This window comes from Eurosta solidaginis, chromosome 5 (assembly GCF_040869045.1).
Source record: "Eurosta solidaginis isolate ZX-2024a chromosome 5, ASM4086904v1, whole genome shotgun sequence".
Lineage (NCBI taxonomy): Eukaryota > Metazoa > Arthropoda > Insecta > Diptera > Tephritidae > Eurosta > Eurosta solidaginis.
This window is the reverse complement of record NC_090323.1, coordinates 10,294,524-10,319,931: the sequence shown is the minus strand read 5'-3', so window position 1 is coordinate 10,319,931 and position 25,408 is coordinate 10,294,524. Positions and strand designations below refer to the sequence as shown.

The 25,408-nt window shown below is 36.1% G+C and overlaps 1 protein-coding gene across 12 annotated transcripts in view; it reads left to right on the top strand.

Annotated features, from left to right (window-relative positions):
• RhoGAP71E (Rho GTPase activating protein at 71E) overlaps window positions 1–25,408 on the top strand; it is a 92,975-nt gene that overhangs the window by 57,952 nt on the left and 9,615 nt on the right. For 4 of the 12 annotated variants that reach the window (XM_067787167.1, XM_067787165.1, XM_067787164.1 and 1 more), the window contains 5 exons: window positions 12,908–13,109; window positions 13,213–13,396; window positions 13,667–13,729; window positions 15,763–16,835; window positions 24,627–25,242. In XM_067787167.1, the coding sequence (XP_067643268.1) occupies window positions 12,908–13,109; window positions 13,213–13,396; window positions 13,667–13,729; window positions 15,763–16,835; window positions 24,627–25,242 (2,138 nt within the window). Of the gene's footprint in view, window positions 1–12,907; window positions 13,110–13,212; window positions 13,397–13,666; window positions 13,730–15,762; window positions 16,836–20,366; window positions 21,258–24,626; window positions 25,243–25,408 lie in introns of those variants that run through there. The other 8 variants (XM_067787172.1, XM_067787171.1, XM_067787173.1 and 5 more) reach the window with 6 other exon arrangements.

Here is a 25,408-nt window from a genome sequence, read left to right as displayed (position 1 = left end):
AGGTCCCGTCCGGCCAATTTGTAGGGAAAATCCAGAGGAGCACGACGCAAATTGGAAGAGAAGCTCGGCCTTAGATCTTTTCGGAGGTTATCGCGTCTTACATTTATTTTCTTTTTTTTTAAGAAAGATCCCATATCACGAACCCTGACCAACGACCTTGCCGCGGCCGCCTTTCCCGCAATATCTACTGGGTATATGTTCAGCATGACGTTCAGTGCCAAGGTAGGTGTTGTTCTGAGAGCGCCACTGATACCGATCAGCGCCGTCCGTTGCACTGACACTAACATTTTGGAGGTGATCGCCGTGTCCAGGGCTTTCCTTCAGACCAGCAGCCCATATAGCAGAATCGGTTTGACCACCATCTCATAAAGCCAGTGTACTACACTTGGCAGGAGTCCCCATCTCTTTCCGATAGCCCCTCTGCAGCAGTACAAGGCAATGGCGGCCTTCCTGGCCCGATCTTCCACATTGGGTCTCCAGGACAGTTTCTTGTCCAAAAAAATCTCCAAATATTTAACCCTATCAGAAAGTACCAACGGTAACCTCCAACCGAGGGAGTTCTGAAATCGGGCAACTTATATCTCCTTGTGAAAAGAATCAATTACATTTTTCCCGGGTTGACCGCCAATCCACAGCCCACCTAGCCACAGTATCCAGGTGCCCAGAAATTTGCCTCTGAATAGGATAGCGAGGTCATCTGCATAGGCAACCACCCGACAACCATTGGCTTCCAGCTCCACAAGAAACTCGTTGACTACCACAACCCAGAGGAGAGGAGATAGGACACCCCCCTGTGGCGTATCCCTGCACACCTTCCTCTTAATTATGGCCCCTCCCCACTCCGCTGCGACAATTCTGCCGCATAGAAGTTTGCTAATAAATTCAACCAGAGCCGCCTCGACTCCTAAACCCACCAGAGCTCTTTCGGTTGCCCCCGGTAAGACATTGTTAAAAGCCCGCTCGAAAGGCACCCAGAGCATACTCTTTGTGTTCTAGGGACCCCTCTATTTGCTTTACAATCGAATGGAGAGCCGTTTCCGTCGATCTGCCTTTGCAGTACGCATGCTGTGAAGCCGACAGTAACCCCCGAGGTATCCTTTCCCGTAGGTTCAGTTCAATCAACCGCTCAAACGTCTTCAGAAGAAACGACGAGAGACTGAGTGGCCTGAAATCCTTAGGTGATACATGAGAGCTTCTGCCGGCCTTCGGAATTAAAATAACCCTAACCGTGTGCCAAGACTTTGGGATATAGTTAAGCCTGAGGCAGTTAGTATAGATGATGGCCAACCAGCGGCAGGAAATCCACAAAGACTTTTGAAGTTGCGCAGGAATGATTCCATCCAGGCCCGGAGACTTATAGGGCTTGAACGACCCTATAGCCCAGGGATTTTGACTTTCCCGTATTGGAATGGCAGACACTTCTGCGTGGCCAACGACCACCGACCATACAGGCGAATATCCCTACGCAACTGGGACATCGGGAAAATGATTGTCCAGTAAAAGCTTTAGGGACTCCTCACTACTCATCGACCAGTCCCCACCATCGTCTCGCAGATACCCCAGAGGAGCGGGATTCCTAGAGAGTATTTTTCTAAGCCTCGCGGATTCATTGCAGCCTTCTACGTTTTCGCAGAAGCTTCGCCATGCATCTCGCTTGGCTATCCTTATTTCATATTTATAAATCTCCAGACTCACCTTATAGAGCTCCCAGTCCGAGGGTAATTTACTCCTCCTGGCTCTGTTGACGAGCCGCCGACTGGACGCTCTTAGGTCGTCAAGAGAATCCGACCACCATGGCGGCTTGCCCTTCCCCCTGTAAATTTTCAATGACAGGACAGCTGAAAGGCGCTATACCGCACCTACCAGCCCAAAGTCATCAATTCTTAAACATAGTCAAAATCAAAGTCCCTAACAATCCAGTTCGTCACCGTTGTGTACCGATCTTGACCCTTAACAGGGTCCTCCCTCCCCTGAGCTCGGCACAATGACTCAGGGGTGCGGGTTTTATCGAGTTGTCCTCTTTACATCCGGCGTTATCAGTATAAGCAGGGGCACCTCGTGCAGGACGTGATAACTAATCATGCGTGACATTCGTCACTATGGCCGGTCTAAGACTGATAACAGTCCCTGATCCAGAGCCTGGAACCACTTATGATATCCAAGCCAAGTATCTTAGCCCCCTGTGCACCACTGAAATTAATAATTTATATTATTATATTATATACATACATACATATACGAATTTGGGTATAAAACTCTATTCAACGATCAATGGACAGATAACGTTGTTATACTCAGCTGAGCAGAGCTCACAGAGTATATTTATTTTGTTCGCATAACGGTAATCCGTAACGGCATATACTAATCGAGATAGATATAGACTTATATATATCAAAATGATCTGGGCGAAAAAAGAAATTCGTTTAGCCATGTCCGTCCGTCCGTCTGCAAACACGATATTTTGAGTAAATTTTGAGGTATCTTAATGAAATTTGGTATGTAAGTTCCTGGGCACTCATCTCAGATCGCTATTTAAAATGAACGAAATCGGACTGTAACCACGCCCACTTTTCGATATCGAAATTTCGAAAAACCGAAAAAGTGCGATAATTCATTACCAAAGACGGATAAAGCGAAGAAACTTTGTAGGTGAGTTGACCTTATGACGCAGAATAGAAAATTAGTAAAATTTTGGACAATGGGTGTGGCACCGCCCACTTTTAAAAGAAGGTAATTTAAAAGTTTAGCAAGCTGTAATTTGGCAGTCGTTGAAGATATGATGAAATTTGGCAGGAACTTTACTCCTATTATTATATGTGTGCTAAATAAAAATTAGCAAAATCGGATGACGAACACGCCCACTTAAAAAAAAAATTTTAAAAGTAAAATTTTTACAAAAAATTTAATATCTTTACAGTATATAAGTAAACTATGTCAACATTCAACTCCAGTAATGATATGGTGCAACAAAATACAAAAATAAAAGAAATTTCCAAAATGGGCGTGGCTCCGCCCTTTTGCATTTAATTTGTCTAAAATAATTTTAATGCCATAAGTCGAACAAAAATTTACCAATCCTTGTGAAATTGTGTAAGGCATAGCTTCTATGCCGGTAACTGTTTTCTGTGAAAATGTACGAAATCGGTTGAACCCACGCCCAGTTTGTATACACAGTCGACCGCCTGTCCTTCCTCTTGGCCGTTAACACGATAACTTGAGCAAAAATCGATATATCTTTACTAAACTTAGTTCACGTACTTATCGGAACTCACTTTATCTTGGTATTAAAATGGGCGAAATCCGACTATGACCACACCCACTTCGATATCGAAAATTTCGAAAAATGAAAAAAATGCCATAATTCTATACCAAATACGAAATAAAATAATTTAAAAAAATTTTTAAGTTAAACGGTTTTATTGAAAACAATACTTACATGAAATAATAATAATACGGAAAGCTAGAAAATAATTAAGTAGGTCCTAGGTACTAGTCATCACACTCCTTATCAATCTAGGGCGTTGATCAGACAATTAAATAAAAGCGTCGGGCGCGTGAAATTTCTAAAAATGTGAGGCGTAGCATAACCTGATTAAGGTTCAGTTGGTCTTATATATGACTATCAATAGAAATATGACGCGTCCAACGCTTTTATTTAATTGTCTGATCAACGCCCTAGATTGATAAGGAGTGTGATGACTAGTACCTAGGACCTACTTAATTATTTTCTAGCTTTCCGTATTATTATTATTTCATGTAAGTATTGTTTTCAATAAAACCGTTTAACTTAAAAATTTTTTTTTAATTTTTTTATTTTCAAGTTTTTAGTCTTTATTTACTTGCCTATTATTTCTCATTCTATTTAGTTCATTTAGTGACTCATTATTACAAGGACTCTTTCCTGACAATTTGTTACAACCTAAGTCCTCAATACATAATCCTTCCAAAGACTTTACTCGACTCTGCGCCACGTATGCTTGTCCCTCCTCCAACTCCAAAATATTTTGATGTCGCTTCTACTGAACTGTATGCAATATTTGTTCCAAATATGAGCCAAATCGGGCATCATAGGTCGATTTCTATTCATATATGTATTATGTGTTCCAAATATGGACCAAATCAAATCGGACCACAAATACGATTTTTGTGAATATCTCGATCCTTGCGCCACCTAGCGGCGATTTTTTGTGATAGGTCGCTTTCTATTCTTGTATGTATTATGTGTTCCAAGCATGCGCCAAATCGGACCACAAATACTATTTTTGGAAATATCTCGATCCTTGCGCCACCTAGCGGCGATTTTTTTTTTTATAAGTCGCTTTTTATTCTTGCACGTATTATGTGTTCCAAATATGAGCCAAATCGGACCACAAATACGATTTTTGTGAATATCTCGATCCATGCGCCACCTAGCGGCGATATTTTTTCACATGTCGATTTCTATTCTTGCATGTATTATGTGTTCCAAATATGACCCAAATCGGACCACAAATACGATTTTTGTGAATATATCGATCCATGCGCCACCTAGCGGCGATTTGTTTTCACTGGTCGATTTCTATTCTTGCATGTATTATGTGTTCCAAATATGAGCCAAATCGGACCACAAATGCGAATTTTGCGAATATCTCGATCCATGCGCCACCTAGCGGTGATTTTTTTCACAGGTCGATTTCTATTCTTACATGTATTATGTGTTCCAAATTTGAGCCAAATCGGACCACAAATGCGAATTTTGCGAATATCTCGATCCTTGCGCCACCTAGCGGCGATTTTTTTCTTATTATTGCATTGTCATCGGGTTCTATTCCAAGTTTCAAGCTTGTAGCTTATCGGGAAGTTACTTAAATTTCAATTACAAGATTCGTTCACAACGGCCGTCATGCGGCCGTGCAGCCTGTCAACTCAAGCTAAATAAAACCGTTTAAAAAGGGATGAAATATGGTGTTTCGATTAGTTTTTTGATGCAAAATATAACTTTAGAAAAAAATTTGTAAAATGGGTGTGGCACCTACCATATTAAGTAGAAGAAAATGGAAAAGTTCTACAGGGCGAAATCAAAAGCCATTGGAATCATGGCAGGGATACTGTTCGTGGTATTACATATATAAATAATTTAGCGGTACCCAACAGATGATGTACTGGGTCACCCTGGTCCACATTTTGGTCGATATATCGAAAACGCCTTCACATATACAACTAAGGGCCACTCCCTTTTAAAACTCGCATTAGTACCTTTAATTTTATACCCATATCGTACAAACACATTTTATAGTCACCCCTGGTCCACCTTTATGGCGATATCTCGAAGAGGCGTCCACCTATAGAACTATGGCCCACTCCATTCTAAAATACTCTTTAATATCTTCCATTTGATACCCATGTCATATGAACGTATTCAAGGGTTAGCCTTGGTTCATTTTCCTACATGGTGATTTTCCCTTATTTTGTCTCCAAAGCTCTCAGCTGAGTATGTAATGTTCTGTTATACCCGAACTTAGCCTTCCTTACTTGTTTTTAATTCATATCGAGTTGACTGACAATAATATCATAAAATAATTGACTATAAATCTAAGTTAAGCCTAGGTAAAAATATGTTTTCAGATAATGATATTCCTTTAGTTATTCCAAACTACTTTACGAATTAATCATTCTATGCAATGCATATTACATATTTATAAGCGTCAACATGCTAAAATCTAAAAAACAAATAGAAAATGCATATCTCCCACAAAAACATATTTAACACCTTGAATGTGGCAAAGTCTTCATTTAAAATTCTACCCTTTCCCTCGTTGTCCGCCTTACAAAGTGGGACATGCAAATTTAATTATTCGCAAGTTAAGTCGCCTTTTTACGAGTGCATTGCTAAGTTTATTTTTTTTTTTTGTTTTTTATGTAACATTCTTGAAAATGATTATAGCTTGCGTACGAAATATGAATCAGTTACACACATACATACACATTCATACGCACAGACATATGTAAATAAAAATTAAAGATTTTGCACAGAAATTGAATGTATTTGAACCGGCTTTGTAATTTTTTTCGATTTTCTTATTTCCCAAATGTCATTGACGTCTTTACTGACACACTTTATGGCTGCAATCGATCGACTCGACCGACCGCTTGTCTGCCTTGGAAAATTCTAAGGTGTTTTAAGTCGTTGAAGCTGATTTTTGTTAAGTATAAAAGTGCAATGATAATAATGTGATTTAGTTAGGTGTTTTCATAAAAAAAGTTAAAACATTTTGAATGTTTCAAATATTTAATTAAATGTTACCCTGCATGGCACTGATATTGCAGGCGTTGCCAGACTAGAATTAATATTAAAAATTTTACTTCGTAGATTGAAAATCCCACCACTGAGTTTAGAGAAACAAATATGCAACTGCGAATGTTTTCGTTTATTTAGAAAACGGCGTTAGGTGAAAAAATAAGGCAATTTACAAGAGTCTCGTATTCGTTATAAAGTCTTAGGTTTTTAGTTGTTTCCATGGTTTCCAGTATACATATAATTTGATTGAAATATAGCAGATACGACTAATAGGAGACCTTGTGAATTGCCTAAGTGCGAGCCTAGAAGACCAACTACTTTGGACTGAGAGGGCAACTGAAAAGCCCTTTCTCGGTTAATAATACCTGTTCTGACATTTAGCTCAGAATCATGGACGGTGTTGAAAAAGGAGAAAATTTCCCAGTAAGATTTACGATCCTGCACATGAAGCCAACATCGTATATCGAAGAAAATGTATACTTTGCGCAATTTACCTCCAAAAAGATCGTGCTTCTTTTTAATTTTTCATACAAAATGGCTTGGCGGGTCATTACTTACTTAGCTACTTACTCACTCAATTGGCGCTTAACCGTTCAAACGGTTATTGCCATCCAACAAGCGCACCAGTCGCTTCTACGATGTGATAACTGGCGGGTGCTACATGTTTAATGCCGACTCCGAACGGCAGCTGCAAGGCAGATGAATTTTCATTGAAACCCTTTTCACGGCAGACATACCATAGCCGAAAGCGACCCCGCTTGGAAAAACGTTTTTCTAATTAAAAAAACTTTTCTCAAATTTTTTGATATTGCTTTTCCCGGGACTTGAACCCAGGAACACGCTACCACCACACAACGGCGACTGGCACCAAATTAAATGGGCCAACAAATGCCAACACAGACGTTTGATCCAGACAAGCATACGGAGGCCTAAGCAAAATCCACACGGAATCGGTAAACGCCTTTGCCAGGCCGCGCAGAAGAAGAAAGTACACAACCAAGGGAGACACGGTCACCCTGTCCCACTTCGTTCTGGATACTGTAACAGGTTAAATTATTACTTGTCCAGAATAAACCCCGACATACGTAATGTGATGTGTCCCCAACCATCTTTTTAAGTGTAATGAGGAACTTACACACTAAAACGGCACTTGGTACATAGACTTGAAAGAACACCTCTTACACGAGAGACATATAAGAGAGAACTTGAGGTCATATATAACATCGCTGCAAACAACGGATATAAAAAAGCACTGGTAAATAAGCTTAGAAGGACAAATGGAGAACCAAAAAGAAATTATGAAAAGGAAAATAATAGCTGGACGACTATGACATATACTGGAAATGCAACATATAAATTGACAAACTTCTTTGAAAAATACAACATTAACACAGCATTCAAAACATCGAACAATCTAGGGCGAAAACTAAGAACTAACACTAACTCAGAAGATCCGTTTAGCAGCCACGGCGTATACAAGCTTACCTGCGGATGCCAACATAGTTACATAGGACAAACAGGACGGCAAATAAGAACGAGGTTCAGAGAACATATTAGAGATTACAACAAAAAATACGGAATCCAAACATTATTCTCGAGTCTAACTTCGCGAATCACATGTTCGATAATGAATGTTCCCCAGCAAATATCAATAAAACAGTTAGAGTTCTTCACATACAAGCAAAAGGCCGACGTCTCAACGTACTCGAAAACATGGAAATCTACAAACAGAAAACATTCGACGGTAGAATAATAAACGAACAGATAAACACAATTTCTGACACAATATTCGAGCCTTTAAAGCTTGTTTACAAGAAACAAAGTAATCACAGAGGTATAACAGACAAACACAACAACAACAAATAAACACAAAACAGTTAACGCACCAAAACAACAAACCCACAAAAAATGTCAAACGAATAAAATTACGGATTTTTACCTGCCCAGTCAGCCACACAAATCGATCAGTAAAAACCACCCTCGGTACACATAACTAAATATACACAAGCATCAATTTTGACAATACCTGCTCATGTACCTACGAACTATAAATACAGGACAAACGACAACAACAGATCAGAACGAAAATCGACACTGATGATGGCACAACGCCGAAATCGGTTTGTCTCAAAACCAAATTTGACAAGGGATGACGGAAAATCCAATATACATCACTAAAACCGACTTCCCTATGGTAAATCCCTGTTGAAACTGCTAATTTCCTTGGACTCTCGTTAAAAGGACTTTGATGACAATTTGTGACTGGTCGCACCCATTGAATGGGGCGAAGCACTGCTAACACAACAACAACAACACGGCGGCCGGCATAATCGGTTAGTAGTCGAGAAATGATTAAAAGTGGCTATTTGTCTGGAAATTTTTTTTATTGTCCGAAATGAATTAAAATGAAGAGAAACAGCAATAAAAAATAAAAATTGCAAGTCTTCGTACTAAATTTTCCGGGCGAATGATATCGTGGCTTGAAATGTTGACTACACATTGAAGTGACTCCTAACGGCACGTGCTCAGGCAATTACAGAATTGCCCTCTGAAAGTTTGAAAAACATTTTTATACTCAGCTGGGCAGAGCTCACAGTAACGGCATAATCTAATCGAGATAGATATAGACTTCTATATATCAAAATGATCTGGGCGAAAAAGGAAATTCATTTAGCCATGTCCGTCCGTCCGTCTGTCCGTAAACACGATAAATTGAGTAAATTTTGAGGTATCTTACTGAAATTTGGTATGTAAGTTCCTGGGCACTCATCTCAGATCGCTATTTAAAATGAACAAAATCGGACTATAACCACGCCCACTTTTTCGATATCGAAAATTTCGAAAAACCGAAAAAGTGCGATAATTCATAACCAAAGACGGACAAAGCGATGAAACTTTGTAGGTGGGTTGACCTTATGACGCAGAATAGAAAATTAGTAAAATTTTGGACAATGGGCGTGGCACCGCATACTTTTAAAAGAAGATAATTTAAAAGTTTTGCAAGCTGTAATTTGTAATGTTCGGTTACACCCGAACTTAATCTTCCTTACTTGTTTCCAACATTTTTGTCCTTATGCGTGCCGCGGCTTGAATTTCTGACCCTATCTATTCACTAAACCATGACAGCTTCAGGGTTTCCAAGTTTTGAGATATACAGTTAAATGCTTTTAACCGAATAAAACAACTTTAGTTATAGTGTGGAATTATCCCAGCATAGCTTAAGACTTGTTTTGTATTTGACTGCGATATGTGTATGCGCTTATCTCTAAGTATATTTTTTTATTTCTTAAGTTGCAATGGCATATCATACCAGCCCCAAATGCTTAGACTAGTAAGTTTATTTTTCCTTGTACCTAACTCGATCGAAAAAACTGTGAATTATCTTACTGCGAAGATAGAAGTATTAAAGCAGTTCTCTGGTTATTGATTACTTTTATTAACTCTACCAAAGTAGAATCCTCCTAAACATAATTAAGTCTAAAAAGGCTTCAGCGTTATTGAAAGCAAATTCTCGCAACGTACCGCACCAGTCAAGTGCGAGTACGAAATTATGTTCTCCCTCGTAGCGTACTGAGTTCAATGGTTTTAATAGAGCTTGACATTTTCAATTAGCGTTGAGATACGTTTTTGTTTTTTGTGTTGTAAGATATGACACGATTCAATCAGCAGATCGGAGCAATATCATGGATATATGTACAAATGCATGTATAATTAACGCTTAACAAATTTTTAAATTCTGACATTACACATGCCTGTGTGTACTATATGTATTACGCACAGGCTTCAAGTGTGATCTAAGTAAGCTTTTGTCATGAGAGCGCTTTCAATTGGGGTAATTTGTTGCTGCGTATTTTTGTCAGAATGCAGTTTTATGTTTTGAGAAATGTGTGTGTTGGTAATATTTTATGGTTTGTTTGCTTCTGTTTCCTGCTTTAGTTTTGACTGTTATGATATGTAATGGCGTTACTTTTGTAAATACGAGTAAACTGTTGCAATACACTCAGAGAAAAAACCAAGTTTTTAAACTCGAACTCAGAATATCCGAACTTAAGTCGTGTAAAGATTTAAAATACTAAGGTATTGATGAGATACCTTATTTTGAGCATAATTGGGCTGTTTACAGTCTCGTGTTAATTGATTCTGAAAGTCGAATGTTATAGGGAATTAGGTAATTTGGAGCTCCGCTGGTCACCATGGCTGGGTAGATACTACCTCTTGCAGGAGGGTACCGAGATTTTTCTGGCCGGAAGTGCATGAAGACTTTGCTATTAATTGTGATTGTCGTTCCGGTGGGCCACTGCCAATGGGAGTCCAAGCGGTACGTTTTAATATACTGTAACTCCGTTCCTGCTGCAGTTGCAGGCGGGATGATAGTTTTCATCATCGAGTTGCTTCAGCTTCAGTTTTACAGCTTGTGTCAGAACTAGGTGAGATACAAAAAAAACTCTAAAAAACGATTATCATTTAAAATGCATTCTATTTTTATGAACACAATTGTCTATGACTCACTAAATTTTGTTTAACCATGCGGTAAAGATGGTCTATTTAGTAAGATCACGATCACTACCTGTGCTTAACCGCTCAATTTACGTTTAGAGCATACATGCACACATTCATATATGTATATTTACAATGTGATACTTCCTAGAACTGATTTGTGTCAGTATTTTATTACCATCTTAATCATCTTAACCTTCGTAAGGGTTAGCTGTCGTCATTCAAATTTGTGTATAATCTACTATACTTTAAATTAGAGCGTATCGAAAAAGCAAAAGTTTGCCTTACACCCCATTGCATCGGATGCTGTTTCGACAAGAGCGTATCTCAGCGAACCTTTGAAAAAAGAATTTTCTGAAGACAAATTCATATCCTAGAATTTTTCGCATAAATGCTCTGAGATAGGGCCTTTAAAAAAAAGTTCTTAGATAGAGCGTCTTAGAAGAGCCTAGAGGACCATACATTATCTTATTAACATATCTTACCAATGTATTGGTACATATTCTTCAAAGCCGGTTAAAAGTGACCCTAATATGAAGGCGACGATGAGAAGTTTGTTGCAAAAAACTCAAAATTAGGAGAAAAAAGACATACTTTTTTTGTTTTATGCTCTACTGCAAATAGGGTCTATTGTACCAAGGGCTTAAGCCGTGTTAGCACGTAATATTTATGTATCATTTGTTTATTTTCTTTAATACACTTTTCTCATTATTCGAATATCAATGGGAACAGCGCGCTAATATTTAAAATTATTATTATAGGGCTTTATTTAGATCTATTGTGCTTGACCTTTATTGTTGTGGAGCCTTACTGCATGTGGAGCCCTTTTACTCAATATCACGCAGGGACTAAAAGTCACGCCTCCTAGATGGCAGAGAGTATGTGAACCGGCGTTTTATCCTTCAGCTCACAAAAGCGACAGATTTGTGTATCGAAAGATTTAACTTACTTACGTTATATCGTGAACAACTGTGCCCCGCATAGTACTCAGTGAGAGTGCGTAGGTCCTCTCTGCTTAGATTAAGAGTGGCTGATACTATCTTTGCTGGAAGTATAAACAATTTGGCCTGCCTTTGCCCTGGGCATTCAATCCAGTGTCGTCGGAACTGCTCTGTACCCAGTTAGTTATGGTTTCTCTTGCGTGCCTTTGTGAGTACACAGAAGGGCTCTGAACCATGGAATGTTGCTAAAGAACCCTGCTTGGCTAGGTAGTCTGCCTGTTCATTACCTTCATGTTCCTGATGCCGGAGAGCCCATTATAACAAAATCGTGGTTTTGGTTTCCAGTTTGCAATACAGGATTACCTATGAATTTTCTTATTACCTTCAGTTTACGATCTTTACACTCTTTACTTCAAAAATACTTTGAAGGTGTACTGCAGCAAGTGTTGTATCTCTCTCTATTAGAATAGGCACTAAGTGCATAAGCAGGGGACGGTCTCATTGCACCCGTTTTGCCAAAACAAACTAGTCGATGCAATTTGCTTAGTTTTGTTATTGCTGTTCTTTGCGTGGTCTTCGGCCACCAAATTAAGGAATCGTAGGTGACTACTGGCTCCCTTGCGGGTTATGGGGCTTAAGATGTACCCGCGACAGGTATGCGACTAAAATACCAAATTGATTCAAGGGGTTGCCAGCGCAATATATAGCTTCTCCAACCCAATTGTCAACCTCACCTATCCGTGGCGAATCCTGTTTATTTAACAGCCGAGGCTCTAGCGACCTCAAGTTCCTCATGTATCCAGGAAGTGGGAGGGCGGGATGGCCTAGAAGGTTTCATGTGGTCATACCGAATCGTTGCCGAGAGGGCTAGTCCTTTAATGGTGCTTTTTACCAGAACTTACCGGATCTGTATTCGGCAAAGGACCATCAACATCGAGGGCCTGTGGGGAGTGTCCTTATCGCAGCAACAGCACTGGCGTCACAAAAATATTACGTGTCCAATATAACATTTCGCGAGATAACACCCATGTTTTGCCATAAAGTCGAGTACAGGCGAAAAGGGTTCTGTCCAGTATAACCCCTAGGTATTTTGCTTCCATTGAAAATCGGATTTTTTTCCGGGTAAAAGACTAAAGTATGATAATGATATTTATAAACTTCATTCTTGTTTTTTTTTTTTTTTTGCTTTCAGATTATTTACATCACTGCCGAAATACACTCAACGTTTATTAGTTTTACTCTTTGGTACATTCCGTGTTATTGCCAGCAATGCAACACAAGCCAGTACGGGCATGACCAGCGAGGCGCTGGGCGTTTCGGTTGCGCCGAGTTTCTTTCAGTCATGCGTTAGTGATGGCAAAACGGCGCGTATGGAGGATGTGCTTAAATTTAAGGTTGGTTTAGATTATAGATAAGTGATAACTATGCTGTTCTCAGTATGTTTATACATTGCAATTGTTAATAATTATTTTATTTTATTATTTATTTAAATTTAAGGTGGCCACAAAAATTATGAAGCAGATAATCGATAAATTTGCTACACATGATTTATTTGGACGCGAAAATTATGAATACTATGCAAGAGTTACTGGACGTATACTCAAAGTACAAGACGATTGGATATGCAGTTTTCAATATCCACCCCCACCACGTGGCAAACTAGCGCAACAAAAATATGCACGTAAGTTAATATTATTTGAAATTAAATAAATACGAGCTTCTGTTATATGGACGCCGATAATTTTTATCGCAAAGTAGTTTGGTTGAATTGGCCTAGCGGGTGCGTCCCTAACCTCAGAAACGAAAAGTAATCTCTTGCGACTGAGCATTTTTCAAGGTTATGGCCGTTCGGACACTACGATGGCGAATCTGAATTCTGAATCCCTGAACTTTATTTTGATTTTATTTTCTTAATATCTATTTTAATAAAATTGTTGCTCTTACCTTGCAGTTCAACACTCTCTGGAGGCTGAGAAGACATGGCTGCAGTGTCAGTGTGAGCGATGGGGTTTGCGTAAGTATTTTTATGTTATAGCTAAAATTTTAAAATTTAATTATTTAACAAAACCAATTTGAGACTTAACATCATTTGTGTTTGCTTTCTAACATCAGTGTAGTTTGCAACTAATACTCTTAAAGAATATTATATAACAAACAAAAGCTAACAAATAGTAGTTGTGACAAAAATGTGACTAGCTCTTCTTATTCTTCTTCTACTACATATACTTACAATTTCATTTGTCTATTTGTCAACACTAATTAAACGTTCATAAATTTGTGAAACCATACATATGATATGAAGTTTTTCATTTTAATTAAACACCATTTTGTTCTTCGTTTTTCAAATTAAATGCGAGTCACTAAAACAGCTCTTGCCTTAAAACCGACATTCAAATGAATGGATCATATTCATCAAACATTTTCATATTTGGTTTTGGTTTTTTACTTTTCACAAATTAGCTGCTTTATTAATAGTTATATTTAGAGTAGCTTTTAAATCGAAGAAAATTGGGTCATTCTGCGAATGACAAATAATACTTTGCAAGCTAAATATTTTGACATTCCAAAAGTTGTGTGAAATTTGATATGAAATCTCGTTTCAACGATTTAGTGTGGGCATACCCACGATATTGGAATGACTTATACATGACCAATGGCTATGATTTCAATATAATCCTGTTGAAACCGTTAATACGGATCTGTTTTTAATTTCCTATACGTCGTTGCACAGTCACTTTCTATTCTCCTCGTTTCCGTAACTAATGTAAAGTCATTAGTATGTTCGCAGTATACTGCCTACGAACAACACCTCGGATATTTTAACCCGTAGACGTAGGTAGAGACAAATAGGGCTCATTACACTTTCCGGCAAAATGTGGGCAATGGACTAATCCAATTTCTTTAAGAGATTGATACATTGGCAAATAAATAATTTTAGATGTAAGCTTCGACGGTGGCCCACGTCGATATTTTCATGCGATAAAGTGTACCTCGTGGTCACCGTGATGTGATGGTAGCGTGCTCCGCCTACCACACCATATGCCCTGGGTTCACACCCCGGGCAAAGCAACATCAAAATTTTAGAAAGAAGGTTTTTCAATTAGAAGAAAATTTTTCTAAGCGGGGTCGCCCCTCGGCCAAACAAGCGCTCCGAGTGTTTCTGCCATGAAAAGCTCTCAGTGAAAACTCATCTGCCTTGCAGATGCCGTTCGGAGTCGGCATAAAACATGTAGGTCCCGCCCGGCCGATTTGTAGGGAAAATCAAGAGGAGCACGACGCAAATTCGAAGAGAAGCTCGGCCTTAGATCTCTTAGGAGGTTATCGCGCCATACATTTATTTTATTTAAAGTATACCTCGTACAAAGAATTGACAGCGTTTTTGGACCTGACCTCGACATGCTTGTTCCAGTTTAGCTTTCTTTACAGAATAAAACCTCTCTATTTTATGTCTCTGAATGGCCTATCATGTGAACGGTAGGAGTGAATAAATGTTCTTCGAAGTAGCTTTAGAAAGTCCTCCATTGTCGGGACAAATCCTAGGAAATGTTTTGGAACCTATGAAATTGAACATTTTAATAGGTAGAGAACAATTTTATATGAAAAGTTTGCAAAACTATTTGGAATGTCACAAAATATCTAGCTTTATACCAGTTTCCAGTTCCATTCTATTTAAATGAAATTCCCTTATGGGCTAATAGAAAGCTTAATATTGATTCAAACCAGTTTATAATTATTTTTGTATCGAGTAAAGCACGAAAAAATAGTTTGCATTTTCTTATTTTATATTGCAATGAAATAAAACTTTACATTTTTTCTTAAAAAAAAAAATAACACTCAAACATTTGTAAAAACCAAAAATCTCTTTTCTTTCACTTTCTCTCTCTCATACTCTGCCTGTGTGTGTTGTCATTTATGTACAATACTACATTGACACTGCAAAATTTCAATTGTCTGACTGACATTCATATAAACAAACAAACATATGTGAATTAATGAATAACGAATGATGAATGAATGAAATGAATCATCTCAAAAACTAAAACACAGTTGCCCAGGAAGAATCCCGCTCCACTCCTGCCTTGCTAACCAGCTCTAGCTCAGCTTTAGACAACAGTGTGCTTTCATTGGGCGTAACACCAGAACATTCATTTATTGAATCATGTGCACGACTATCTGTTTCCCTAGAAGGACCAGGTCTATTTGCGATGACATCATCACCGATACCAAAACGTAATTTACAGGATTTACAACAACAACACCAACGTGACACCGACAATGATGCTGATGTAGATGAGGAAAATTTCGATTATGATGATGTTGCTAACGATGACGACGATGATAACGATGCATTAGATTTTGCCGCTGAGTTCGAATTAAGTAACGATGACGAAGATTTTGAAAATAATCCGAAAAAAATTAGCTTGCCACGCACATTTGTTGCACCTGCTGCACACCACCAACGAATAGCAAGAATTACAAAAACAGCAAAGTCTACAGCTACAACTGTTGCTGCAAGCAATCAACCAACTGATAGAAGTGCAGTTTTAAATACCACTTACACAATTGGTGTAGATAATGTTGATGGAAGCAACTGCGGTGTTGGTGTGGTGGCAGCGGTCGACTCGAACGATGATGATGAAGTGACCGTTGTTAGACGTCGCTATCGTCAAAATACGAAAAAGAAAATACTTACACAAACACGCATGCAACAACATCAACGACGTTTGCGTGCAGGGACCAAAAGCCTTGATGGTGGCGCTGGTGCCGGTGGTGGTTGTGGTGATCACGAACAACGCCTAACCCAGCAGACGACGACTATGAATGAAATGAAAAATAATAAAAAACAAAATAGCACCACCACACAAAAAGAAGTACAACAAATGACTACAGATGGCGCACGTGCTGGTGGCTTTATTGGCTCTAGTAAAATGACAACGCGCACTTGTAGTCGCTGCAATCGTGGTATACGCCATTCATCATCATGTTCCTCAGCTTCGGGTGGTGGTGCTGGTGCTGGCGGCGGCGGCGGCTTGGGAAGTGGTAGTGGCATGACTATGGAAGAGTTGCGCGCCGTCAATCGTTATGCTGAGAGTACAAAGAGTCTTTCCTATTTGCCACAGGTGAGGGACGATTTCTTGCTTGCTTCACGGATTTCGGTATAAATAATACCTACATACATTTATATGTATATTGTACTGCTACTACATGCATATGTACGAACAAATAATGAGTTAATCCACATTTTTTTTATTTAGATGTATTTATTTAGTTTTTTTTTCAAAATTTCTAATTTCAATATTTGTTGTAAACTCACATGCATTTGTATTATTAAAATACGAATTAATTAATATTTTGCATTGTTTTTTTAGTTTTAACTTTATTCCTCTCCCCTTCACTTCATTTTCTGCTTTACACAAAAATATTCCATACAGTAAACTATTTAAATAAATTAATTCAAAATTTGTTTAGCTTATTTACACATTTATAGGTTAGAATTTGCTAAGGAAGCTCAAAGGTTTAAAACTAATCGAATATTTAATACTTAACTTAAGAAAATTCAAAAAGCTTATACCGAAGTATTTTTAAGTAGTTTTTTTGTTTGTGTACCAACATAGGCCTGCGTTGTTAATCGAAAAATAGGTTATGTATGTGCTTAAATTATAGGTTAGGTTCGTGTGTAGCGTGGAAAAAGAAAGGCGATGCTATCGTTTAGCGCTTATTATTTAGCTTAACAGCATACAGAATAGTATTAACTAAAAAAAGTAAAGCTTAAAATAACATTGGAATGGATTTATCAAAAAAGATAGGCACGTTCGCCATGCTTTCAAGCTATCAGTTATAGATTGTGCTGCCCTGTTACTTTTAGTTCTAACAGGTTATCGATAATGACGATAGTGTCTCGATATTAACGTCAATAGTTTTAACTTATCTCTATCGTAAAGTAATTTGTACATCATACCTTAAAAATGTTTAAATATGCAGGTAAGAAATATCGTTTATATTATGGATAATAGACTGGGTCGATATATTAACCGATATCGCGCCATCGATTTTCCGATTGGGTTTGGGCTTAGGAAAAAAATGTTCCCCTACGCAAACCAAAAAAAAATAAATTTCGAGCCTGCGAAAAGAAAAAATGGCGAAAGGGTAAATTTGTTGACCCAAACACTCCCCAAAACCCAAAAAATATTTTTTTTTTCATAAAACTGCTACCGCCAACGTTTTTACAACAGTTTTTTGAAAACAAATTTTTTTTTGGGGAGTGTTTTGGTCGCAGGCTCGAAAATTATTTTTCTGGGTATGCGTAGTGGAACTTTTTTTCCTGAGCCCAAATCTTATCGAAAAATCGATGGCGCGATATCGGTTAACTTTCGTCCATACACATCGACCCAGGTTAATGGATAATCATTTATATCGATAGTCATCAGAGTCGAGAGCCATTGATAGTTCGCCATTACAAACTTTTTAAATAAGACGAGAAAATATAGTTCTTATCGGAAATGCGCTAAGGCTTGAAATATTACACTGAATTTGGGTACTGAACAAAAATGGACCTTTGCCATCGATAGAGATAGTTCGAATTATCCCGCTAGAGAATTGCTTAAAGGTCTCTTGACACATCCCATCAAGGCTATTTTTAAGTTAGTACCATGTACACCACCAACATCCCGCTACTATCTCTAAAGGATGCTCTGAGAAATTAATTCGAATTTAACTTTAATTTGTATCAAGTCTTCTTATTTTTTTTGTTTTAAAAAATATAAGTCTAGACATTTCCATTTATTCTTCTATATCACTACAATCACGTTGCACTTTTCTAACATAGCTGAGATACTGTCGGTATGTTTTTAAACTAAAGCATGCTTTTAAAACAATATAAACTCATGCTCATATTAATAGGTATACAATTAAAGATGATTTACTTTTATGCATTTTTTTACTCATTCTGTCTGAGGAAATTGGGAAAAGAAAGAATAAAATGTAAACAAAAAAATGTTTCCGCAGTTGAACGATGAATCCTCCTTTAGTGAGCTTTTTTTTTAAAGGTTTATTTAAAAATAAGCGCAATATATGGAAAAAAATTTAACATCTACAAAATTTACGCAAAGTTTAAAAAAATTAAGCAAGCTTTGCAAAAAATTATCATTTGAAAAATTTTCGACGGAGATTCTAGTTAAATTTTGAATATGCAGTTTTGTGAAATAAAGTTATCAAACTTCCTGAAAAAGACCTGAAAATCCCGAAACGCGTAGTTGGGAAAAATAAAATTTTAACTTTGCCATCTCTTTTCTGCTATCTATCAAAATGTAATTGATATTTTGCCTCACGAAAAAAAAATGTATATTTAATTTTTTTCGTATATTTGTTTAATGGTGTGTTCAGTTTATACTTATATTTTAAGAATTCATGAGCTTAACACCGGCTTATAATATAGAGACAAAATGTCTCAATTGTGTTGTTAGTGTAGAAATGAGAAAAACTGAATTAAGCATGAAAACAAATACCAGCAGGATGGCCTAGTGGTTAAAGGCTACTGCAGTTTCACCATGTGATTCACGGTTCGAATACCGGTGAAACCTTTGATAACATTACAAAATTGCCTGATGATGATATGCCAGTAAATGTTTCTTTCTTTTCAGTTTCTCTTAGAAAACATAATAATTGAAATTCAATTATTATAAGCCGGTGATAAGCTCATGGATTCTTAAAATTTAATTTTTTTTTTTTAATTAATCCGTTTTTAATATTGTACGAATTAATATGAGCAGAAGTGTAGTAAAGAGCATTCAAATACAAAAAAATTTAGAAAACGAAAATTTTCCACGTTTTATGGATTAAAAATAATTTCTCCATGTAGTTTTGTCAGAAAAAAATATTTTTTTTTCACATTTACCTGCTCGTCCTAGAGTTTTGTTTTCATAAGTTAGACGTGTGAATTATAAAAAAAAAGACACTCTTTGAATTTAGGTAATTTTTATTTTGTTTCTAAATAACTTTAATTACATTACATTTATGTATTATTTTATAAATATTATTTTATTAAATAAGTTAGTGTCAGTACATCTATGCATACATACCAACGTCGACAAATTCAGTTTTTAAATGGGATTTTATTCAGTTATAAATATTTATCATACGCAATCGACCATGTATATACAGTAGTGGTCACATTAAGCGCCCGGTTTTTTACACTTAATCTAATTCCGTTATTTTTATTAAAAAACTATCTTTTCATTCAGTAACAAATAATTAAAAGTTTTAAGTCTCGCACAAAATTAAAACAATTATCATCAAAATTAAAAAAGAAAAACTTTTTAAATTAAAAAAAAAACTGTACAGTAATAATTAGCGTTTTAATAGCAGCACTTCAATAAACAACAATCTAATGGGCACACATTTTTTTTATTTGAAAATTTTTTTAATAAAAAATTATGTTCCAAAAAAAATAAAAATGTGCGAATTAGTTGAGATTTATATTAAAAAATTTTAATTGACCACCACTGTTCATTCCTCTGAATGTATGTATGTACAAATATTAATTAAATTAAATGTCAATTACTTATTTATTGAATTTTGTGCACAAATATTTCATGAACATTTTATAATAAAAAAAAAAAAATCATACTTTTATATAATTTTTTATTGTATAGCCACATTACAAATAAGTAAAACTCGGATGTCAAAAATAGGATTTTTGTCTGTATGCATACAGCATACTATCTCCTTCTACTCTTAATTGTAAACAAAATGCACAAAAAATGATGTAGAACTGGAATGGGAAAAAACTAAATTTTGCAGATGTCGTTCGGAGTCAGCCTAAAACATGTAGGTCCCATATCGCTAATTTGTAGGAAAATTAAAACGGAGCACTACGCAAATTCAAACAGAAGCGCGGCCTGAATCTCTTTGGAGGTATATCGCGTCGTGTATTTATCTTTTAGATATACACGATTACAGTGTTCGTTTAGCTCGAATACCACAGAAATCTAGATATGTGTTTCGGCGTGCTGAGCCTCAAAGTTCGCTAATCTAAATGAAAGGCTAAATCTAATGAAAAGTAAAAAAGGAAGAAATAATTATTTCGAAGGCTTGTTTCCCCATTAAGTTTATAATAATTATTTTTTAAAAACTTGACTTGCTTCTACATATACCAAATATTACATATTGTAACGAATTTAGTGCAATTCCGCTTATTTCCAACCTTCTACTACCGTTCGTATCGCTAAACTGTTGAATAAATAGCTCTAATATTCAATAATGCAAAATGGCCTTTATTAAAGTACTTCGCAATAACACTGATACTTCACAATCAATTGCTTGCTTAAATCAAACTTATTAGTCGTGCCTCAGCTGGTGCTGGTTTTGTTTACTCGTTGGCATATTTCTAGGCGCTTCTATTTCTAGAATTTACTACTTGTTTACCAGCTATAAATTTCTCAGCTATAACTACAGATGCACGATTATAGCTTCTCGCATAGCCATATGCGCGTGTATATGTGAGTGATACTTCCACCGATGATTGCCTACTTTTGGGACTATCTCAGATATATGCATGTGTTTGTGTGTTTCTCTCCGCTGCTTGTATGTACATATGTGTAGACATAATAATTTGTTTATGTGCATACAAGTTTCTGCTTAGTATCGGCTTAGAGATGATAGTATCTCTTAGTGTTGCTAATATTCGTCACAATATGTATTTTAGTTTTATAAGACCTTAACTTGTCAACAATTATTTATTATTATTATTTGTATTTATTTGGTTTATAATATTTTCTTGCAAGTTTTAAAAATTTTCCCTTTTAGTTTTAAATCTTAAAATTAATAGTTCTGTAAATACACGTTTATTTTTATTTCTATGTTTGTTATGCTAAAAACGCAAAAGTTATTGTGTACTTTATTGTAAAGTTGTAATTGAATATTTAAAATATATATTTATTGCCCCCGATTTTAATTCGTTAGTAAATTTATGTGTACACCTAAATATAAAACAAAAGTTTTCGTACAATAAAAACTTTTTTATTATACATTTTTTTTATAACTTTTGTATATACATATTTCTTTAAGTAATTTTCTTTATTTGCTAAGAGCTGAGCGTATATTCAATGCAACCATGTTATAAAAGTCACATTTTTGATATTATGTAATTTTTTTTATATTGTTTCAAGTCCTGTAATCGCATGGTGCCTTTCATAAATTAAAAAGTACGACCGACTCGGAACAAAGTCAAGGTCAAGGTTCCAGTGGGTCAGGTTCCAGTGACTAGGAGCGACAGAGCTCCCAAATTTGGAGGCAGCAGTTAAGTTAGGTCCTAGAAAACTTGCAGTATTTGCAAAGAGCACGGAGTTATTCTATAACATAAATCTGGGTTCCTAATTTGGGCTTTTCCGTTTGGTCGTTAAACACATTCTGGTAACACTATGGACACATTCAGTCTATGTAACTTCTTTATTGACCGTGCTTTGAACCTTTAAAGTGCGATGACGGTGCCTGTTCGGGAATCTGGTGTAGTGTTAATTGTTGTCCATGTTTTTAAGATGTGCTCTACCTTGTACGATTTTTTTATTTAATTTACAATTAACTGTCTTTCAGCTCTTAGCTTATTACTTTAGCCATTAATTATAATTTTAATCTTATAGAAAATTTGTTTTGGTTTAAAATTTTTATTTTTTAACTAAGTAGTTATATTAGTACTGCTACAAAATACGTAGTATATCTATGTACATATATACTGTTTTGATCAAATATTGGCTATAAGGCCAAAGACAGTTGTGAGAGGATATTTACTGAACGTGAATAGTGTCTCCATGAATATATTAGGCATAACGGAATTTAGTATAAACTCAAGAAGAAACCTCTGGGATCTCCCTTCTTTGACGATGTTTGTGATCTGGCTAAGTTGGAACCTAAGAAACTCCTGACGTTTGCTGTATTGACCTGTTGGTTTGAGTAGGGGAGAGATCCACGTGGTATCACAATGGGACCTTTTTGGGCCTAAGTGCACAGGTGCTCGCACCGGTGGCCACTCTAACCTAACCTAACCATACACTCAAGCAAAACACTATATACTCGTTGCCAAGCAAAAAATACCATTGCGAAGCGAAGCTCGAAATCGTATTATTCGCTGAGCATCACTGAATAGAATTTCGCTTTCGAAGTGGCCCCGGACTGGCGGAAAAAAAATTAACTTTGTGTTGTGTTTTTTGAAAGAGCGTTGTATTACAAAATGTAAATCAATATCGAATTAGTCTCATAATAAATGCATCAACGATTTGTAGGCTTTCACGAATGAATTTTGTTGAGCAAGTTTTCTACTTATTCTTGAATTATTAAGACAAAAATTGATTTAAAGATGCAAAAAGATTTTGAAGTACATAAGAAAGGAAATAGTTTATCTATAGAAAACTATCGTGGCATGCCAAAACTTTCCACCATTCTGAAATTATTTGAAATCATCGTTACCAATCAGCTTATAATTTCAATTTCTACATAGACTAGCCGCCTGCCAACATGAATTTGAAGAATATAACAATTTTCAATATAAAAATTGTTCCTTAAATCTATAATCATTTCTTTTAAATACTACACACATTCAAGCCAGAACTCCTTTTTTAAAAAGTTACGTGTTTTAAATATATCATGCTATTTAAAATGCTATTTTGTAAAGGAATGTACAAAAAACAAGCACACATTTTGATGGATGTGTTAAATTTGATTAATTTTCGAAATTTAAACACAAGATTGTTTAAAAAAAAAAAAACAATATACAAAAAAATACCATAATAATAATATTTTGTATATATAATATTTTATCATACATTTCTTTTTTTTATTTAACTACTTTTATATACATACTTCTGTATCGAAATTCCTAATTTTTCAAAATGTATGGTTAAAGTAATATTTTTTTTATTTTGTATCAAAGCAAATATAATCAAAAAAGTACTTTTAGAAAATACTACTTTTGAATAATAGTACTTTTTGCAAATACTCTTTTGTACAAACTGAACAATTGCAAAGCATTGTATTTCTGCTGCTTGATTTACATGAAGCAAAGTAATCCTTTTAACTTTTTTATTTGTGCGAAAATCTTATCTTACTTTATTGTGTTGAAAAACAAGAGGTACAAGGGAAAAATACTACTTTTTTAATAAATTGTTTTGAATATACTACTTTTTAGATAAACTAAAACAAGGAAGCACTGCTGCATATTATTTTTCATTTTTTTTAATAATTTAATTTCTAATAACACAGCACTAGCACTCACACATGAACGCACAAGCATTTCCTAAACGTGTCTAACGCATAAAAAATAATTGGCAAGAAAAAAGCCGAAAAGTGGAACAGTATAAATAAAAGGTTTATAATGTTTTTTTTTTTTTAATTTCTTTGTCAAACATCAAAACATAACAAAACTACCTTTTCACTTATCACATAACTTCATTTTATGCTCATTCCATTATTTGTCCCGTATTTAATTAATTTTTATTGCTGTGCATAAAATTTTGCTTCATTTGTTTTTCTTTGCGAAGTTTTTTCTGGATGCAATGGCAACACTTTTTCTTTTCAAGCACTTATTACTTAAGGAAAAACAAATTTTTACAAGAAAAAGTTATAGAATACAACTACAAAAACAAACTAAGCTCGTAATTTTTCTTCTGCCAATTCCTCCTTTTTTCTCCCTCCCCCGGAAAAAATACCTTTGTATGTACTACAACGAAAATTACAACAACTACAACACCAATATAATAACAACAACTGTGATCTCACTGTCCATGTATCTTCGGAAATGAATTATATAATGTCATGCGCCCGATTTTGTTAAAAATGTATACAACAACAAAAATTGCACCAAAAAATATACCACTTGGGTGAAAAACAAAAAAAAAATGTTAATTGTTTGAAAATTCAAGGTCCATGAACGTCAAACTGCACGCATGCGCACACGTTCCGAATGGTTTTTGGGTCCTAGGGATAGTGAATTGACACTAAATTTGCCCAACACATGCAGTAATTGTTGTTTGGCTGCTGTACAACAACAGCAGCAACAATACGATTACCAACAGCAACAACAATATTTGCAATTTCCACAGCACAGTTATCTGGGCGGTGGCAGTACGCGCGATATGCGCACACATCGTACGGCTGACGTCGATGATGATGATGAGAACAGTTTAGTGATTGGAGGCAGTGGTGGAGGAGGCGGTAGTGGTGGTGCAGTTTATACGTATTATAAAAAACGACTGCAACAACAACAAAGAAATGGTGCACGTCAGCTTTTGCAGGCTGAGCAAATGATGGATACAGATGATATAGGCGGCGATAATACGTATTGCGATTATGGTGCAACAAGGAAAAAGCAACGACAACAACAACAATTTCTACAAGTTGATACAGCCAATTTGCATTTAGGTCGAAGAATGCCAGCGTTGCATGCTGTGACGGCTGCTCAAAATGGCAGTGAGGGTCGGCGCATCTATTTGGATGTGAATACAGCAGCAGCAGCAGCACCAACAACAACAAAGATCGGTAGCTATGTTACCTGTACTTCTACTACTACTTGTTCTACTACTAATTTTTCTACTACTACTACTTGTAAAAATAATAATGATCCAAAATGTTTAAACTATTATAATTATAAAGCGAATGATTTTAAAACAAGTAGTACTAGTACGATTATCACTACTACTACCTT